The 20,198-nt window shown below is 39.6% G+C and overlaps 1 protein-coding gene across 5 annotated transcripts in view; it reads left to right on the top strand.

Moving 5' to 3' along the window:
* PLCH1 (phospholipase C eta 1) overlaps positions 1 to 15,689 on the top strand; it is a 163,049-nt gene extending 147,360 nt beyond the window's left edge. The window contains exons 20-24 of one of the 5 annotated variants that reach the window (XM_073359623.1): positions 3,088 to 3,234; positions 3,570 to 3,649; positions 5,602 to 5,661; positions 6,129 to 6,489; positions 11,960 to 15,689. In XM_073359623.1, coding sequence (XP_073215724.1) covers positions 3,088 to 3,234; positions 3,570 to 3,649; positions 5,602 to 5,661; positions 6,129 to 6,489; positions 11,960 to 14,064 — 2,753 coding nt within the window. In that variant the 3' untranslated portion in view covers positions 14,065 to 15,689. The remainder of the gene's footprint in view (positions 1 to 3,087; positions 3,235 to 3,569; positions 3,650 to 5,601; positions 5,662 to 6,128; positions 6,490 to 11,959) is intronic. The other 4 variants (XM_073359627.1, XM_073359624.1, XM_073359625.1 and 1 more) reach the window with 4 other exon arrangements.
* Positions 15,690 to 20,198: the final 4,509 nt, after the last annotated feature.

The raw sequence follows: 20,198 nt of genomic DNA on the forward strand, positions 1-20,198 counted from the left end.
TACTGACATAGAATCATCAATAAAACATATTCCTCATGTCTATAATATGCTTATAACTTCTATTAATCATTTATTAGCCTTTTATAAGTTATTTATAAATGTACCCTTAATATGAAGTACAACCATATTTTCAAATAATGAAAAACATATTGCTAGATCAATGCAGAGGCGAGCTGTGGAATGCTGGGGTGACAACTGCTGACCTACTAATCCTTCAGGGATTGCATGGACTTTCTTCTCATTTGGTTTAAGCCCCACCTATACAGGGTTTTTAATCATTCTGAGAAATTGTGTTTAACATCAATTCCAGCAAAATCAGTTTCAGCTGGCCATTGCTGATACGGTTTGGACAAAAGTGTGTTAGAAACTGTGTTTAGCCCAAATTTCTTAAAAGTGTAAAACATGTCCATGCTTAGACATGCTAATATGGTTTGGTCAACCAATGTAAATGGGGCCATACTATGCTGTAATGTAGGGCGCTACATAATGCAGTTATTCAGGCATGGTTTGCCATGTCCATATTGGCCAGCCAAACCAAGTTAGGAAGTGGTTAGACTCAGAATTTTCCACACTCCAATAACAATTGTGTTATGGGACCCAGTTACTTCACTCCTCTGATAGTTAGAAAGCTTTGTCTAATTTCAAGCCTAAACTTGTTGAAGGCCAGTTTATATCCATTTGTCCAACATTGTCCCTTAACTTAAATAATTCCTCCCCCTCCTTGGTGTTTGCCCCTCTGATGTATTCATAGAGAGCAATCATATCTTCCCATAGACTTCCTTTTGTTAGGCTAAACAAGTCAAGCTCCTCAAGTCTCCTCGTGTCAGGCAGGTTCTCCATTCCTCTGGTCCTCCCAGTGGCCTTTTTCTGCATCCTTTCCAGTTTGAATTAATCTTTCTTAAACATGGGAGACCAAAACTGCATGTAGTATTCCAGATGAGTTCTCACCAGGGCCTTGTACAATGGTAATAACACTTCCCTGTCTCTACTGGAAATACTTTGCCTGATGCATCCTAGGATTGCATTAGGCTTTTTCATGGACACATCACGCTGGCGGCTCATAGTCATCCTATAGTTGACCAATATACTCATGTCTTTCTCATCCACTGTCACTTTCAACCAATAAATCCCAAGTTTGTAGCAAAAATTCTTGTTGCTAGTCCCTACGTGCATGACCGTACACTTTTCACCATTCAATTTCATCCCATTTCTATAACTCCAGTTTTCATGATTGTCCTTGTGTGATATTCTGATCCTTCTCCATGTTATTATGTCCCTGATGAGTTTGAGAATTACCTTCTAGTGATTGACAAGGGTGAAATTTCCTTGCTGATTTTTAGCTTGGTCTGCAGTTTTTGATAGTATTTGACTATAAATTATTGTTGACTTGTTCCTGGCATACACCTAGGGACATGGAGGAGGCTAGCACAGAGCTACTCTGCCAGCTCTTCTCTTGCCAGAGGGTCTCCTTGTGTAGAGAACATTTCCTGAGGCTGTTTTCTCCCCCTTTATGGCCCTTTTACCCCACCAAAGCTATATAGAGGCAACAGGGCATAGATAAGAGTCAGGCCCTGAATATTTTAGTCTTTTGGGGTCTAGTCTTCTCTGCTACATCTATGTGTAATTCTCTCTCCAATGGTTATTGAATTATACTCTTAGGGACAGATTCTGACATGCTTGCCTCCTGTCAAGTAATACTATAGTAATACCTTGTTATGCTGGTAGTCCCATTGAACACTAACACTGGTGAAGGTACCCATAGTGATTAAAATGGGACAGTTTGCAGGGTAAGTTATTACATAGCATGTGAAAGGGGTGGCAGGATCCGGTCCTTAATTAGGCAGGTAACATAGTTATGACGTATTCAAGCCCACAGTCCCTTTAGAGTGAAGAATGGGCTGGAATTTCCTAGCTAGTGAGAGGAGAAGAAAACAAGGTTAACCCTTCAATTTTTAAGAAGAGTCCTGGGAAGAGGGCATGTGTGAGTAGTAACTGACCTGCTCACGGTAGAATCATGGAAACAGCGACATGACAAAAGCTGTCTGCAGGTAAGATGACGACCAACACCAGAACCAAGAAAAACAAAATGGTTAAGAAAAATTCTGTATCTGCAGTCAACTATATCAGTCAGATCCTGTATTAATTTTTTTTCACATCAGTGTTAGACTGCAAAGCTTGATAGCACATGGAACCAAGTGACTATCTTTTGATGGATGATATATTCTTGGATCTTGAGCTTTAAAATTTTGCTTTCTAGCCAAAAATTGCAGGAGTGGGAAAAATAAGATAATGGAGTGGTTGAGAAGGGAGAATGCCTTCCTCACAATCTCTCTTTTCCCTGGACTCTGCTTATGTCTCCTTTAGGTAGAAGTCCCTAGTACCTATCGTACATACATGCATGGTATATACAAATAATGAGAAACAAAATGAAAACAAACCGTGCCATAGAAGCCTCTCTGCCACATCAGCTCCTATGGGACACAAGGCTAGCAACAGAGTGGAACGGCCAGGGAGATGTGGCTGTCAATTCTCATGAATGGCAATGTCCCGTGGAGAAACACAGGGATAGTTCCTGGGCATCTTGGCCCATCTCAGCTTGACCTATCACACTAGTAGCACAGCAATCTGCCCTGCCATGCTGCCACATGCAGACTCTCTGCCAGATGCTCAATCCAGACCCTTTCTGTAGTTCATAAAAGCTGCTAGAGAGATACCACTCATTTTTCTGCATATGGGTCTCTTCGCACAGCTGCCTTGGCACATCATAGTGCATTGTAATTTACACAGACTGCATTAGTAGCTATTCACTCCATCCTCTGGGCTTGCCAGGCACACAGCTCAACTCCCATGTAGCAACCACAAAGCAAAGCTCCCACTTAGAGAAGGGACATGGCTATGTTGCAGCTTCTTCATTTATTTGTCTGCTAGTGACTCTTAGGGATTTTATGGGAAATAATGTACATTCACTTGTGCATCAGGTCTGTTTGAGTGGCTGGTTTCCTTACCTCTGGTGTTTCACAGATAATGACATCATCATCGGCTGCTGCTTTTGTATTTTCCTGACTTTCTATTCTGTTTGTCCCATAGGATTTAACCCTGTTTGGGAGGAAACTCTCACTTTTACCATCCACATGCCTGAAATAGCTTTGGTTCGATTTCTTGTTTGGGACCATGATCCTATTGGTCGAGATTTTGTTGGACAAAGAACTGTGGCCTTCAGCAGTCTTGTGCCTGGTTAGTTCCACTCATTGACTTGACTTTGATATTTAGTTGAAAATAGAAGGAAGGATAGTTTTGTAGTTAAAGCAGAGAATGTAAAATGGAGATAAATACTTATTTACCTCACTAGGGGGTTGTAAGGCTAAAGTCATTAATGTTTGTGAAGCCATTTGAGGTTCTCAGATGGAAGGTGTTATGGAAGGGGACTGTATTATTATAAATAAACAATTGCTCAGAGTTACTGTATATGTAATGTATAATTGCAAAAGACATTGTATGGACAGCCTTGCTAACTGCACATAAAATACATAGTGCTGATTCTTTGTTACTTTGTTTTCTCATTTTATTAGGCTATCGTCATGTGTACTTAGAGGGACTGACTGAAGCCTCCATATTTGTCCATATAACAATCAATGAAATCTATGGAAAAGTAGGTATACATGGGAACATAAATACTTTACAAATGTTTCTATATCGTACTGCTGGCAACAATGGATTAAGATGCATCAGTATAACCTCGTAGAACTAATGTGGGCTCTGACTGATTCCTACAATTTTGGAACATGGCATTTTTTATATTGGATCAGACCAGTGGTCTATCAAATCTAGGGGCTAACACCTAACGCTTCAGAGAAAAGCAAAATATACAAAACAACAGCAACAATAACAAGAGAGATAGGGCCTAATTCTCTACTGCTCTGCACCTTGTGTCATCATTTACACCAGTGCAGTTTCACTCCCTTAGCCCTTATGTAAATGACTGCACAAAGCACAGGGTGATGGAGAATAAGGCCCATAATATAAAATTCCCCCCGCCCGACGCTTGCAGAAGATCTCTTTAACCTCAAAGCAATATCATTGCCATAATCCTAGCACGCATAACAGTGAATCCTCTTTTCTTTGTCACCTAATATTAATTTCTCACCTATGTACAGTATGTACATCCCTATAGGCTCATTTTAAGTTACTTTATTTTTAAAAAGTAATTGTCAAGAGCTGTAGTCACACCATTAGTTCTGGGTATTTGACAAGACATTTTAAACTCCAATTTTAATTCTCAACCGTTTAAGTTTTAGCATGTGAAGTGTTGTTGCTTTTCTGTTTTTTCAGATGAAAAATTTTAAAACTTCAAGTTTTAAAATGAAAGCAAAAGCTCAGTCCATTACTCATTATTTCAGCGTTAGCTACCTCTGTACAACTCTTTACTATAAATAGGGGGTTAAAAGAATTACCAGAAGTCAATGGCATAGATAAGATAATTAAAACAGAGAGGGGTACCAAGAACAAAAAGGACTTTCATTTCAATGACTATATTTAGATTTATTTTTTAAGGAGTGTGAAAAGAGGAATTAGGTAGCTCAGAGTCTCTCTCTCTGCTCAGAGCAGATCTAAACAACAAGATCTAAAAGCAACACCACCAGCACTTTGTATGCACTAGAGCCCCTGCAGTTGCTCCAACTAGTAGATTTGCGTCAGCGGAAACATTTGAGGGGAAAAGGCGAGTGTAGATGGGGCCTAGGTCACCAGTTTTAACACTGTCCGATCAACAGTGACTGAATTCGTGACCATTTCATAAACATCCTGCCCTATGTTAAATGAGTTGGCGATGTCAGTCCAGATTCATGTGTACAGGAGTTTACCCCACAATTGGCACTCTGGTCTCAGCATATATGTGGGATTGAATGCACATGGGAACTGAATTACTTGCTCTTACCTCTGGAAGTGGTCCCTTCAACAAAGGGTGGAGGCCATTGCTGAGCAACTTGCATTGACACTGCCTGGGCTGTTTCTGTTCTGTGGAAACACAGAGATCCTCAGTCTCCAAAGTGATCAGTCTGGCATCTTTCACCAACACTAAATCCATCTTAAATTAAAATTAAAAGGACTGAAGAAAATGTATAGGGGCTCACAGGATCTGTAGGTATTCAGATGCACAAGTGAATACAAGTGAAATCCCATGTCACTGACGTTCAACAGGGATTGCTGTTTGGCTCACATACACTTCAGAGAGGACAGAGTTAAGGGGAAAAAATTTCTGAGTAATTTCCTAGTATAATTGGGCTGAATGGTAGCACTAGGAGAGGATTTAAAAAACACCCTGTAAGGCTTGAGCTTTTCTGTTTAAAATTTTGCTCTGCCACCAAATGCTTACTATAATGATGGACTGTATTGTTTTTTTTACAAGCTATATTTAATACTTTCCATACCCTGTATAACCGAGGATACCGAGTGAAGTGTGTATCTGAATGAGATTAGTGTAAGACTAATAATCTATTTTAAATGACTTAACTATAGAGAACTACTTACACCACCTATCTTGCTTGCTTGTGTCACAGCCTTGAAAACGTTAGCCAAATATGTTTGCATTTGTTTTCCTTTCAGTGGAGTCCTTTAATCCTCAATCCCAGTTATACTATATTGCACTTTCTAGGAGCCACTAAGGTAGTCTTCATTATCATGCACTTTGCACTTGCTGGGCACAGATTTATCAAACAGTTCCCAGTCGCATGATGTACCATAACTACTATATCTCTTCATTCCTCATTAAGAGTCTGAAATATTTAAATGTTGCTTTGATCAGGCCCATGTCATAAAACTCTATGTTAATGGGCAGCCTGTCACTACAGAGCATTTCTTACAATCTTCTCAGCTCTGATTAGGAAACTTCTAGTAAAGATCCACAATAATTATGGCAGGCTGCCTTCCGAATGAGGGGGAATTCATACATGCACGAATTCATGGTGACCTGTGCTGATTGTTTCCTGGTCTGAATATGTGTGAATTAGTTGGTGTGAATTTTTGCTTTGCTTTGCTTTTTGATGTTGCATTCATGATTCACACATATGTATTCAATAGCAGTTTAAATCACAGGCTGAACTTAAAGAATGTGTTTGTTTTCTTGTTTTCAGAATAGGCAGCTGATAGGACTCAAAGGGTTGTTTAACAAGAATCCTAAACACAATTCTGCTGAAAACAATGGGCATTACGTGCGGAAACGATCAATTGGTGATCGAATTCTCCGACGCACAGCCAGTGCTCCGGCAAAAGGCAGGAAAAAGAGCAAAATGGGCTTTCAGGAAACTACAGAAATTAAAGACGGTACCTCTGAGCCAACAGACATGAAAGACAAGGAAGGAGTTATAAGGCGTACAACCAGGAGTTTGCAAGCACGTCCTGCTTCTATGCCAGTTGACAAATTCCTTCTGATGGGATTGTCTTCCCCAGAATGTGAAACGGTTAAAGACACCAAAAGAAAAGAAAATACCTCTGGTAAGATGCTTCCAAAGTGACTTTTACTGCAGTAGCTTTAAAACCATTTTATTAAACTCAGTACTGCAATCCTCATATGAGTAGTTCCATTGAACTCATGTGAATAAGGACTGCAGGATCAAGCCCAACAGGATGTAAAATGACTGTTATGCTTATCAAAGTGATATGCAACAAAACAGTCACTTGCATTTTTAAACTTCTTCCTGTATCCTGACAAGTGAAACCCAAGAAAAGTTTCCTCTCCCCAAACTAGGCAAATGGATTACAGTATTTTCCACAGATTTGCTTAAAGAACACTTGTCAAGTTTCTTTTCATGATTTAAAAAGTTAGTTTATTAGCAGTTGATTTTTTAAGTATCCTTTAGAAGCTTGAAGATGAAATCTACATCCTTGCCAAAATTGTTTTTTCTTCAATCATTTTCAAGCTCTGGGTTTGTTACTGTGAGTTTACGCATGAGAGCTGGCATTGTGTATTTTTAATTTTTTTATTCAAGGGAAAAAAAGCAGGAAGCATTTGTTTTGGAAAGAAAGAAAAGCATTTGTTTTGTATATAAAGAAAAACATGGACTTTGCAAACAGATGTAAAAGGGGAAAAAAGTAGGTCAAATTTTGAATCTAGGAACCTTGACATTGTCCTTTAAAATTAACTTTTCAAAATTATAAACCTGGATTATATGTGGAAAATGGTGGGCGAGGCTGGAATCTTAGTTATTTTTTATATTCCTAGATTAAATATAAACGTTCACATGTAGTATGTTTTGATTCTTGAAGTTACTCAGCACAAAAGTATTTAAATCCACTCGGCCTGAGTTTGATATCTGATATACTGGGGTGAATCCAGTGGCCTTTGGTGTAAAACCTGGGCAAATGAAATGCAGACCCAGCTCAGTGTGCCAAACAGGTGACACAAACGAGCATCTGAATAGTTCCAGAAAGTCTGTAATTGTGTGGTATTGATGTCTGAGACCTTTTTGTTCCTGATCCAGAGCTCTCACCCAGTCTGAAACATCTGAGCGGCACTTTTCGTTCTGCAAATACTCCATTCAGACACCTCCATGGCTCCAGGGCTTTGCCATACCCCCTGCACCCTTGTTCCAGGTTCGGTGCTTTTGGCAGTGCAGAGCAGCAGTTCAGCACTCCCGTCTTACGCACTGTAATACGAAAGCCAGATTAGCCCCTTCATACTGTTCCAGTAATATAAAAAGGCTCTTCACCTGGCAGGAATGGCCCCTCAGGGAATAAGGGGTTTCTTCAGATAGTGAAGAGCTGCCCTCTTTTCAGTTCCCTTTTCAGTTCTTGATGCAGGAAGCATGCTTGGACCATATCGGTGGCAGAAGGCATGGCCAGAGTGTGCCTGCATTCTGGTTATTCTTGGCTATGGACTGGCACCCTACAGAGCCATTGCGGCCACTCTTAAATTAGAGCAGGCTTAGCCAGGCTCCTAGCAAGAGAAAGTCTATAGCCATAAGCCATCTTTGCCCTACTTCCCTGCGTTCTTGGAAGAAACAGAATCTGGTCCCTAGCTTTTAAAAGCTGATTCTGGTGGAGCAGTGAGCAAAATGAAAACAAAGTTTGCCATCCCCCTGTATTCCTCCTTCAAATAAGTCATTAGGGAAGAATGGGAAAATCCCAATAAAGGATAAGACTTAGTTAGCAAGCCCTGAAATTCTGCAGAGTCCTAGAATTCAAAGGTTCTCTCTTCTTCTGCCTGAAGGCTGTTGCAGCATGGGCATCCCTGGTAGAGGATGTGGTAATTCCTGAAGACTCTACAGGCAGCTAGATAGAAGACATCCTTAGAAGGGACTTCAAAGCTTCTTCAGTGTTCTGTGAAGCAACAACGTGCTAGAGACACAGTGATCTGGTGTGATCCTCATAAATGGGCCACATCACAAAAGTGAATAAGCTAAGTTATCAGCAGATAGACAGCTCAGAATGGTCCATGAACCAAGCTGATATCCAGGGAGCTAGGCCACCCCGAAACAGACCTATTCATGTTCAGCCAGAACACAAAGGTGAGGTTATTTTTCACCAGGGAACCAGACAAAATGTCACTGGAAATAGATTGTGACACAAATAGACACAAATGACTGAATCAGCCTCTCTCCGCTTTCTCCTTCTTTCAGTACTCGGAAGAGTGATTCAGAAGATTGGAATGACTGTGGCCTTCTCCTTTTTAATCACCCTCAATTTGCTAAGAAGGCTGTGGTTCTCAGAGCTGGTGGAGCTGTTGCACAGGCAGGATGTACTCCATGGTCCAGCAGGCAGGCTCTCCTGTTCTCTGACCCACTTTTGTATCTCTGTCCAGATTACTGAACCTCACAGTTTGGCTAATGAGTGACAAGCGTTAAACAAGATGGAATACTCCTCAGCAGTTATAGACTCTCTTAGTTTTGTGCAAGTTTTCCATCCTCTTGGCCTATGTAAGAATTTGGATAAAATTCTCCTACCAGCATCAGGATGGATCAGCCCTGAAAACTAAACAGTCCAGGCCCTCTGGATTTCTGCTAGATGGCCTAGATTTGGGCCTAAATCCTCCCATCATCATACCTCACACTGCATTGTTAAAATGTGTCTAACACAGACTCTTCCAAGTCTTGTGAGAGACCAGCTGAGACCAGTACCTCAATCCAAAACAACCGTTAGGCCAATTTTCTGAATCTGGGTTCTGACTACAGTGCTACAGGTGTCATCCTTGTGAACTGACGTCACCCAGTTCCTTTTATTTCCTTTCCATAAAGACATGCTCCCTGGTCACAATCACATCTCCTCTACTCTTGAAAGACACTGAACTTACTGTATCTTCCGTGAGGACTTACTGTATCTCTAGGGTCATACTCCAGAATAATTCACAACTAACTCCTTCCCTACAGAGTAAGGAGTTTTTCTCCTAAAGTTTCAGTGCCTATAAGATAAAGTGTGGCACATGCTGGATGCAAGAAGAGCAACTAAAATGTATCTTCGCAGAACTGTTCTATCTTTATTGTTTCCTCCCACTCTAAATGATTGGGCCTGAAGGTACCCTAATCCTCCATAGCTAGCTGGATAAACTGTGGCATCACCAAAGCATATTCAGCCACAGATAAACTTATTCCATAAGGGATCAGAGTCCATTCAACATGTTCTGTGGTGGCCTGTGGGGACAAAGGGCATTAGCCATTACAGAGGAAATCTGTAATGCTATCACCATCTGGTCATCCATCACTACGTTAATAAAACACTAAAGGCTGGACCTCATTCCTCTGCAGAAACATCCTTTGCTAGGAAGGTGCTCAGGGGCAGTGGTCCCAAAATAGATGAAGACTGCTAATTTACAGAAAAGGGGAGCTTTCTTCTAGTGTTTTACTTATCTCTCCCTCCCTACGAATATTCCCCTATTGATCACTCCTTCCCAGATGCCTTACACTGGGGGAAAGATCAAGGTCCAGAATGGAAAATTTGTTCCTTGATGATTTTCTTTCTGGCACTGATCTCTCCCTTCAGTCTGCCTCACCCAAGGTAAGTTACTTAGGAATCTTTACAGTGGCCTCTTCAGGGTCCATGTACATAGTTGACATAATCGAATAAGGCATTGCTGTTCAAAAGTTATAGTTAAGGTTAAGATTTTGTCACGGTTATTTTTAGTAAAAGTCACAGACAGATCGCAGGTAATAAACAAAAATTCAAGGAAGTCCGCAACTGTGACTTTTAATAAAAGTAACGGGGGGTAGGGGTGGGGGCGAGCGCGATTACAACAAATGAAGCCCAAGCCTTGCATGGAGGTGGGGGGGACTGAGAGCCTGAGCTATGCCACATGGGGAGGGCTCCAGCCACAGCCATGTGGCTGACAGCTCCAGAGCCCCCCCCTACAGTGCCTCAAAGCTCCAGGCGCCCACCACCTGCAGTGGCTCATAGCTCCAGGGCCAGAGGCTCAGAGCTTAGTGGCCCCCATCGCCTGCAGCGGCTCCAAACTCCAGGGGAAGAGACTCGGAGCTCCACGGCCCCTGCCTTCTGTGGCAGCTCAGAGCTCCAAGGGCACAGGGTTGAAGCTGAAGCAGAAAATGTCCCGGAGGTCTCTGAAAGTCATGGAATCCGTGACTTCCATGACCTACATGATAAAATCTTATCCTTAGTTATAGTCTATCTGCTACTAAGGATCTTACATATCTGTATAGCCTTGGAAGTACTTATCTTGAGCAAGGATGGAAGGGATGTGGCAAAGACACATGCACATGTGTGAAGTGCCTATTGTATTTGTAGAAAAAGAGGTTCAGCCCCAATTTTTCAGCCTAGGGGAGAGGTCAGTCCCAGAAAGGAAATAATCAGGTTACAAATTGTCCGTATTTCATTACAGAAAGCAAAGAACATCAGGCTGCTAAACTGAACCCAACAAAGGCTCATTGCAGCAAAATACTGTGGCTAAATTATTCTTCACTAACTTTACTAGAATTACACCAAGGTTGAATTTGGCCCTGTATATTTTGCTGTGTTCTCTACAGAAAGAAATCAAATATGGATCAGTTCAATCAGTATGTGGAGATACTTTCAACTTAATATGTTTGGTCTTGAGAACATTAGGAATGTTTTCACTGTTATAATTCGGGGACTGATCCTGCATTGCCTGTGCACTATAAACCCCAATGCTGGGAGTTTTGAATGTCCAATAAATGAGGGACCAGGCCCTTACTCTTTGGGTTTTTTTTTCTAGTTGTACCTTATTTCTGTTGAATGTTAGAAACTGTAATCCGTAAAAGGTCAATTTCCTGCTGTACATATCCAGCCCTAAGTTAGGTAAAAGTGTAGCTGAAGTTAACAGGGGTCTTACCTATGTAAGGAATGAGTAATGGAGGCAGGATTCAGCCTATATAGTTGTAGAAATGTAACCAGAATTTGATAAGCTAATGTAGAAACATGTAAAATATATTCTTTCATGGAATTCAAAATCTAGTTCTCTTATGAATGCAGAAGTTTAGAAAGTTAAATGTTGTTAGAGACTCACAAATTAAATCTGAAATTGCACATAAACTGTTACCAAAAACATTATGCATGGGGTCCAACTATCTGATGTTCTACTCAGAGTTCTTATAAACATGCCTCTTGTTTCCAGATATATTATGTTGTTTAACAGAGCTGTTTTGTTCTGTCTTTATTACCATGCTTCTTTATAGTACAAATCTGAATAGGAACACAACTGAAGGTAATGCCACATGTACAAAATATGGTACCTCATTGACATTATTTACAACAAATATTACATCAGGTGTCTGATGTAATAGACATTCAAAGGAAGCTTCAATGAAGTGCCTACAACTATATTTTCCCATTTATTCATATCACACAAATAATTTTTACTAAACCTGCACAACCCCATAATTAAGTCTTATCACAATTGTAACTAATTTTACATTCTCCATTTGTCTGTCTAAAGGCAAAATAGTTGTTAGCAGATAGTAAACAAAACATGTATAACGAATGTGCTTTTTATTTGATTTAGCAGATAGCAACAATGGTACAAGCGTGAACCAAACAAACTGGAAAGAACATATCTTTTCATCCCCTGAGCAAGCTGCACCTTCTTCAAATTCTGCATCTCTGCATAAAAAAGCTACTTCCCAGAGTGACGCCAGAATTGGCAGTTCTACAGAATCACCTGTACATGAACATGCAGAAAGCTTCAACTTTGTAAGTGGGATAGCTGAGACAAATCACTCCACAGAATATCAGAAAAGTCACCTTTCCAATGAACCTGTTCATATAAGGCAGGATTCAGTTTTTGACCTTGATACAGAAAAAATACAAGATACAAATTACACAGATGAAAAGAGAGAAGAGGAGACTGGAGGGTGTAAAGAGGAGAAAAAAACACCGGCAGGAAGTTGTCTTTCTGCAAAGGAACAGGAGTTTGAAAATAATAAATATGATGTCATTATGAGCAGTACTGTAACCGCTTTTTCACTGGCTGATATATCTTCCACCATCTGTTCTGACATCTACGATTTACACTCGACTGCAGCTCTGCAAGATAGTGATGTTTCTCGTCTCATAGATGAGGTTTCTTTAACAAACGAGAGCGAGATGAGCAGTTCTGTCTCAGCACTGATTGGACAGTTTGATGTTACAGATGACCGAACTAATCTGACTGTGGTTTCAAGTCTTCATGGCACCAGCAACCAAACCTTCAGTGTGGTGTCGGCACATCCACACATGTTTACTGTTGATCTAAGTACCCCCCTTAAACAAAACTTTACTAATGTAAAATCTGTTGAATCTCCATTATTCTCAACACCAGATACTGCTATGTTCTCCAGCCCTGAGACAACAGAGTATTCTGTGTATACAATTATCCATGAGGCATCTCTTTCACCAGCCTCTGATTGTAAACCAATAGATGAACCAGCTTGCAAGAAATCAGACTGTGTGGAAAATAGCGTTCCAGTGTCCCCCTGCACTTCCTCTCTCCATTTGCTAACAGCAAATCCCAAAAGGAAGTGTGGAACAAATTGGGAAACCCTTGAGGATTGCAGTTCCTGCACTTTGGAGGATACAATAGTTGACCCTCCTGCTTGTATAACCTCAGCAGGCAGCAGTCTTATGGAAGTAGAGGGAGATTCCCAAGACCTCCTGATAACTGCATATGAATTCAAGAGAGAAGATATGAGCCAACTTGCTGCTTCTTTGAAACTGAAGCATAATCAGGACTCAGTATACTACTGTGAGAGAATCTCTGGGAATAATTTAATTAACGAGGACCTTCACAGTGCTGCCCTGGATAATTCAAATAATTTTAGGACTGCAAGAAATCAAAGTTTTCCTTACCCAGCATTTCAGAGTGTTGGCTTTTTGCATAATAATTATCTGCAAACTTCAGATACACGAAATGATTTGTTGTATGTCTCCCAAAGATCCAGACTTAATATGCATTCACCTACACCCAAGAACACTTTGCCCTACCCTCCTACTACAGTCGTCAAACAGCCTAGTCCTTGCAAATCCAAGAGCCTGGGAGACTTGACATCAGAGGATATCTCCTGCAATTTTGAAAGCAAGTACAAATACATAAGTAGAAGCTTTATTACATCTGGCATGAGAGACAAGAAAGTTGCAGCTATGAAAACTAAGAGACCACAATCTACAGACACTCTGACAGAACAATTGCGAAAACTGGTGTCCTTTGACCAGGAGGACAACTGTCAAACTTTGTATTCTAAGCAGAATGATGATGATTGCCCCAAGGCATTGGTCAGAAAACTGTCATCCAGAAGTCAAAGCAGAGTACGCAATATTGCTAGTCGTGCTAAGGAAAGACAAGAAGCCAACAAGCAAAAACTTTCTAATGCTAGCAGCATAGCAGGGGTAGTGCTAAGAAACAAGCCATCAGTATCAGCTCATGTTATCAACAGGCATTCCACTGGCTCTTACATAGCAAGATACCTGAATGACTTCAGTGGGGAGGATCTGGAAGGTCGAGGTGTACCAGAGGGCGCATGTACTTCTTTGCGCTATGGAGGCAATGACCAATTTTGTACAGATGATTCCGTTTTGCAGATGGAGCCAAGCAGTGATGATAAACCAGAAATTTATTTCCTTCTGAGACTGTAAATTGTATACATGTACATCTTCAGTGTTTACAAACTATTTCACTGAATGAAGGATTTTTAGCAAGAAGTATAGTCCTTGACTTTTAAATTATTTAGAAATGCAATTTTAAGCTAATGATTTAGTCTTGACTTCATGTGCCGTTTCCTGTCAAAAATTATGTAAATAGATTCTGTGATCCTTTCTTATGTATGTATGTATTTTTATTCAGAAATGACAATGTGAATTATTTGCATGCAATAGATCTGAACATTCAGTGTCCTGTATTTGTAATGCATGTAAATTTTAAGAATAGAGTTCTGCACTTCTGTGCACATCAGCAGAGCTCAGCAATTCATTCAATAAATATATTGCTTTTCCCCCTAAACCTTTTAGCTGCTTGCAGAGAGAATTTTAGGAGACCACCTTTTTGGACACCATCTTGGAATTGCTACTTAGGATAATGCTTCCTGCCATTAGTAGTCAATGGGACTATTGACGGTGGGAATCACTAACACCAATAATAGGTGTTTTCAGGATTAGATGTTTCATTCATAAAGCTGTTTTCTATCTTAATTGTATTTACATGTTTGTTAATGTTGATTTTAAGCCTTTCCATACATGAAATACAGATTTGTAGCATTAGGATTCATTCAAATTTGCAAGTAACTTGTAGATCGACTTCCGCTCTTTAAATGAAATAGAATGGTAACTTTTTCTTCCTCTTGTTGAGTGCTTATTTCAGGATGCGAGTGTGGTGAACAGGAATGTTCTTATACATAGACTTCTTCCAGCATTCCTGTTCATCCTGTTCCCATCCTGAAATGAGCATTCAACAAGTGGAAGAAAATCTTGCTTTCCAAGTATTTTGTTATGTATTTTTGATATTGGCTGTATATGTAACTTGAATACAGTAGCAGAGATGTTTTCTATGTTTGTAGTTATATGCTAAATTGTTGATTGTCAGTATAGTAGTTACTGCATACATATCAGGATAAGTAGTTTGGCTTCCATCATCACATGGTTTTGAGAAAAGGGCTTTTTCTGCATTATGTTGAAAACCAAGTGAGTGAATTACAAAAATACACAAAACTTCCCTGAAGGGAGCAAGATAGCTTTATTTTGGGTTTAAGGTATAATTTGCTGTCACTGTGAACACATTTTTCATGATACGTAAAAGACCTTTTACCTCTTTTCTTTTGTAATACAGGATATTATTATTCATGGAGACATCATTAAAATAGATTTTTATGCACCTGATACATATTTAGTGATGTTACAGCAAATGCAATTACTGTTGAACTTGTGGCAGTCAGTGATTGCAGACATTTGTCTTGTCGTGCATTTGCAATAAATCTTTATAAAGGAAAACCCTTCTCATGTCAGGTAGTGGTCATAATTCTAACAAGTAATTTACAACTCAGAACATTCTATTTTCTAAAGGGGAGAAAAGCATCCAATGTTGCTAAATGGTTCTGAAAGGAAGTCATAGTTACTGAGTATTTCTATAATTAACAGTTAGAAATGACAGTGCCATATTTACCATTTATCTATTCTCTCCCTGTAGAAGTTTCTCCCAATCCAATATTTTTCAATGGAATGTCCCTACTTTTTGTGTCAAAATGCCCATTTGTAGATTTTGAATGTTAACTGATACAGTGTGTATTTTTAATAGATCCATTTTTTTTGGACTCTCCTGATTGATTTTTTTTAACCAGTCACGTGACAAAAATATTTTGTGCTATATCCCTCAGCTAGAGCAAATCAAATCAAAACATACACACAAGGATAGTAACTATACAGGATAGAATAATGTCCAATGTAGTCTCCAGCTCTATTAGCTGCTGCTAAATCCCCATGTTCAGTGACAATATTGGGAGCCCTCCAGTCCACTCGTCCAGTGCTCTTAGGGTACATCTACACTGCAGGTAGAACATGCCTCCCTGCCTGGTACATCCCTCCCTCCCTGACTAAAAATAGCAGCTGGAAGTTGTGGCTCTGGTGAAGACTCGGAGTAGCCATCTGAGCTCAGACCTAGGGCTGGTTGGGCTTGAGAGCCTGAGTTGCTGCCCAAACCACAACTTCCACCTTGCTATTTTTAGCATGCTAGCTGGAGCCCTGTGTGGAATGTAAAACAGATATTGACTGGCTTTCAGGGGGAGTAGCAGCATAAAAATGCTTCAAGGCAAAAAAATAACAATGGCACATGTTGCCCTTTGGCTTTAGGCTCTGCACTGCAACCGCAAGAGCTAGTCTTTCTATCTGACAATATTTTACTGCTATTCCCATTGGAGCTAGACAATATTGATGTTGGTGAGCCTCTTGAATGTATGCAAGGCATTGTCCAAAAAAATTTGGACTAGGATGATAGAATACTGATTTTAATGAATGCAGCATTTTAATGCAGTTGGATGCCTTCTACCAAGCACTAAGATTGCTGTCTGCTCATTCTGATGTTGTTTTACATTTTGTACAGATCCCTCACTCTAGATAAATGCATGAATGCATAATGCATAACGCAACTTCATGAAAATTTGTCTCACTTCAGTGTTAATTTCCTAGGGAACAGATATGCTATTTCAAAGCATTCATTAATATTATGACTCTGGAGCTTGTGCAAAATATGTGAATGAAAAACAGGAAGCCCTTGAATAGTACTTAATTATGCCAACTGCTTGGGAAAAAATGTTTATTTTGTGAGATTAAGTAGGTCACTTGTTTTTCTTTGTCATTATTTTTGCATTAAAAACCACACATTGCTGTGATCATACAATGTATCAAGAACAAAACTAACGATAAAAAGGTGTTAACAGTCAGTTTCAGTGTTTACAAATGCAGCAAGGGCAGAAATAATCTTGCACTAGCCACGGGATTGATATATGTGACTTTGACTATCCTATGCAGAATTGTTCTTTAGTCATGTTCACTTGGATATAGGGAAATGTTAACAGGCTTTTTTCTAACTATAGAATGCTTTTACTAATGGAGTGGAAATCTTATACTGGGATCTGAATTCCCTGGAACTTTGGATCCAGATCCAGAGATTGGGCTTATCCCAGTAAGAGAGATCCATTTTGGATTGATTGATCCAAACTTCCTAACTTTGGGGAGGTTCAGAAACAGATCAAAACTCTAAGCCTTTTGCCCAGCTCTAGTCTACCAATAGATGCTAACCCTGGTACTATTAACAGGGCCAGCAATTTCCTCTACACTATTTGCAGAGCAAGATACTACTCAGCATAAGTAAAGGTGGCAGAATCTGCCTTGGTGCCTCCTGAGAAATAGTTTCAGCTTTCAAGTCACACTAACTGTGTGGCTTAACAATATTGACCATTGAAGTGACCATTGACTGAGCGATAGGGTGAAAAAGTGGTGTGACTGCTCTGCCATTTTGGGTATCCTTTGGCATTGCGTGTCACAAACACTCACAAAACTATTTCTTGTCCGCATTAGTAGGACCTGAAAACTCTTTCTGTATAGCTCATCCGGGGGACATATAGGGAGGAGAGACTTACGGGGGAACGGGCCTTCAGTTATGTGTATATGTGATAATTGCAGCTCAATTTGGGTAATGAAATGAATGCCTGTTGGTAAAACATATGCCGTGAAGACTCAGGCCGAGATCCTTGGCTCAGTGTTTTTTCTGTTTATGTGGAATCTCACTGAGAGATGCAATATGTTACAGAGCCTCCATTTTGATGACAAAATAGTTCTGTGTGCCAGAATCCATAAGTGCCTGAATGCTTTTTCCCCTTAAATGTTTTGTGCCTTCAAAGGTCTTGTCACAATATGTAGGGCAGGTGAAGAGGGAAGAATTACACACATCCACTGTCATAAATTCCTGTTCTTGAATAACGTTTGGTGTCGTGTGGGTCTGGGAGGTAGGAGCTGATAAGAAGACTGTTTTAGGTCTATTTGACTAAGCAGTAACCTATGAGAAAGAGGTTTTTAGGTCAGTAAAGCCTTCAGTCTGGAAAGATGGTGTTTTCAGAAATTGATTGAAATAGATTTGCTGCTTGAAAGTGAAGTACATACATAGAACTACAAGTCCATGACAAAGCTATCCTCCCCAAACAGGATTTGCAAGCCCAATGCCCTGACACACCTCAGCTTGTCTAAATGTACAGTACTAACAGCCAGCTATCCAAAAGGGCCTTGCTACAGACGTTTGTTACTTCCTCAAGGCATTTTTAAGAATAGAAGGAAGTATTTACAGTTTACATACTTAGAATTAGAGAGGGGTCTGAACCAAAATCCCAGATCAAGCCCTTTAGTGGATTGTTGCTTTCTCCAAAAAATTGTGGTAGAAAAATAGGTCTATAATAAGAGTAAATACTGTACATGATAAGAAAACAGTATTAATTTTTAGAGTGTCTGAAACCAATTCAATATTTTATTATTATGACAAACACCCCTCCTTTGTTAGGCTCAGTCCTTCTCCTTCTGCCGGTTGCTGAGTCCCATCTGATTCTTTTTAATTTGGGAGGAATTGAAGGAGCTAAGCCTCTGGTCCTCAATGTCCAGCAAGGTTGGGCCCTTAATGAAGTTATTATATTTGTGGATAATGGAGGTAAAAACATAGACCATGATCTGGCAAAGCACTTAACCATGTGTCTAGTCTAATAGAAGTCAGTTTGACTAGTTATGTGCTTAAAGTTAAACGTGGATAAATGTATTGCAGGATTGGGAGCCTTTCTGTAAGTGTTAGACAAAGATGCTTGAAATCTGAGATTAAACTTCGATTCCACTTAACCATGTGTCTAGTCTAATAGAAGTCAGTTTGACTAGTTATGTGCTTAAAGTTAAACGTGGATAAATGTATTGCAGGATTGGGAGCCTTTCTGTAAGTGTTAGACAAAGATGCTTGAAATCTGAGATTAAACTTCGATTCCATTTCCATTGTATAAGCCATTTGCATAAATGATGATTTCCCCATTGCTCATCATTATGCATAATGGTGTGAATGATGAGCTTTTAAATAGCAAGGACCTCAGGCAACGACAAAAGATGGAAGTGAAAGCTAAAGAAAATGCTTGTGTGACATAGTATTTCTGTGTGCTAAATGAAAGTTTAAGATACAGTAGTATGTATGTTGAATAAGGGTCATACAGGAAAGTCAGCTGATAAACTGAGATAATCCTTTATTTTTAAAGATGTATTGCAATATAGTAGGTTTTATGTTGGGTTCTATTCTAATTTTTAAACAATTTCACAGATGTCTAGAAATACCCACTCTCTCTCTCTCTCTCTCTCTCTGCTTTTGTAATTTGCTCATTTAACTGAGTCAGCTTCATGTTATTCCACAAAAAGGAATGCAAGTTATGGAGGAGCATTAGATTTTGGTGATGAAAACTACAATTACTGTAAAATATCAGGCTGTCTTGCCAACAGCAATGTTGCCTTCTTATTTATAGGTGTTAGGCCAAATTCATCCCTGCTGTAACTCGATGGAGCTCCTCAGTGGAGTTCTCAAGGGATAGATTTAGCTCATGATGTGTAAGCTTTTCATCATTTTGGACATCTTATCTCTTATGTACTGACCATTGTTGTTTGTTCTCTTTGCTATGAAATCCTGACTCAAGTATCCAAAACTTGAATCCACAGACGATGGTATATTTATATTGTATTTTATGTTTGCTCCACTTTACCTTGCTGTATCTACACCATGCTATTTGTTATGTAATGAAAGGGCCGGATCATCAGCTAGTGTAAATTTATGTAGCTCCAGTTACTTCAGTGAATTACAGCAGTTTAGGATCTGGCTCTACATTGCACACATCTCAATCCTTAAACTCTAAAGTAAATATTGCAATGTTACCAAATGACTTAACGCAAATTTAAATAGATAGAACTGCATCCTGCCCTCCACTAGTAATCACTGCAAAACATATGAAAATTGCCCATTTAGCCTGCATTTAACTTCAAAAAGGGAAACTACACAAAAATGAGGAAACTAATTAAACAGAAATTAAAAGGAACAGTTCACAAGAGTGAAACTGTTTAAGAACACCATAACAGAGGCTCAAACCAAATTAAAAAAATCAGTAAGAGGACCAAAAAAACCCATGGCTAAACAACAGAGTAAAAGAGGTGGTTAGAGGCAAAAAGGCATTCTGTAAAAATGGGAAGCCAGATTCTACTGAAGAAAATAGAAAGGA

The sequence above is a fragment of the Lepidochelys kempii genome, chromosome 9, assembly GCF_965140265.1.
Source record: "Lepidochelys kempii isolate rLepKem1 chromosome 9, rLepKem1.hap2, whole genome shotgun sequence".
Lineage (NCBI taxonomy): Eukaryota > Metazoa > Chordata > Testudines > Cheloniidae > Lepidochelys > Lepidochelys kempii.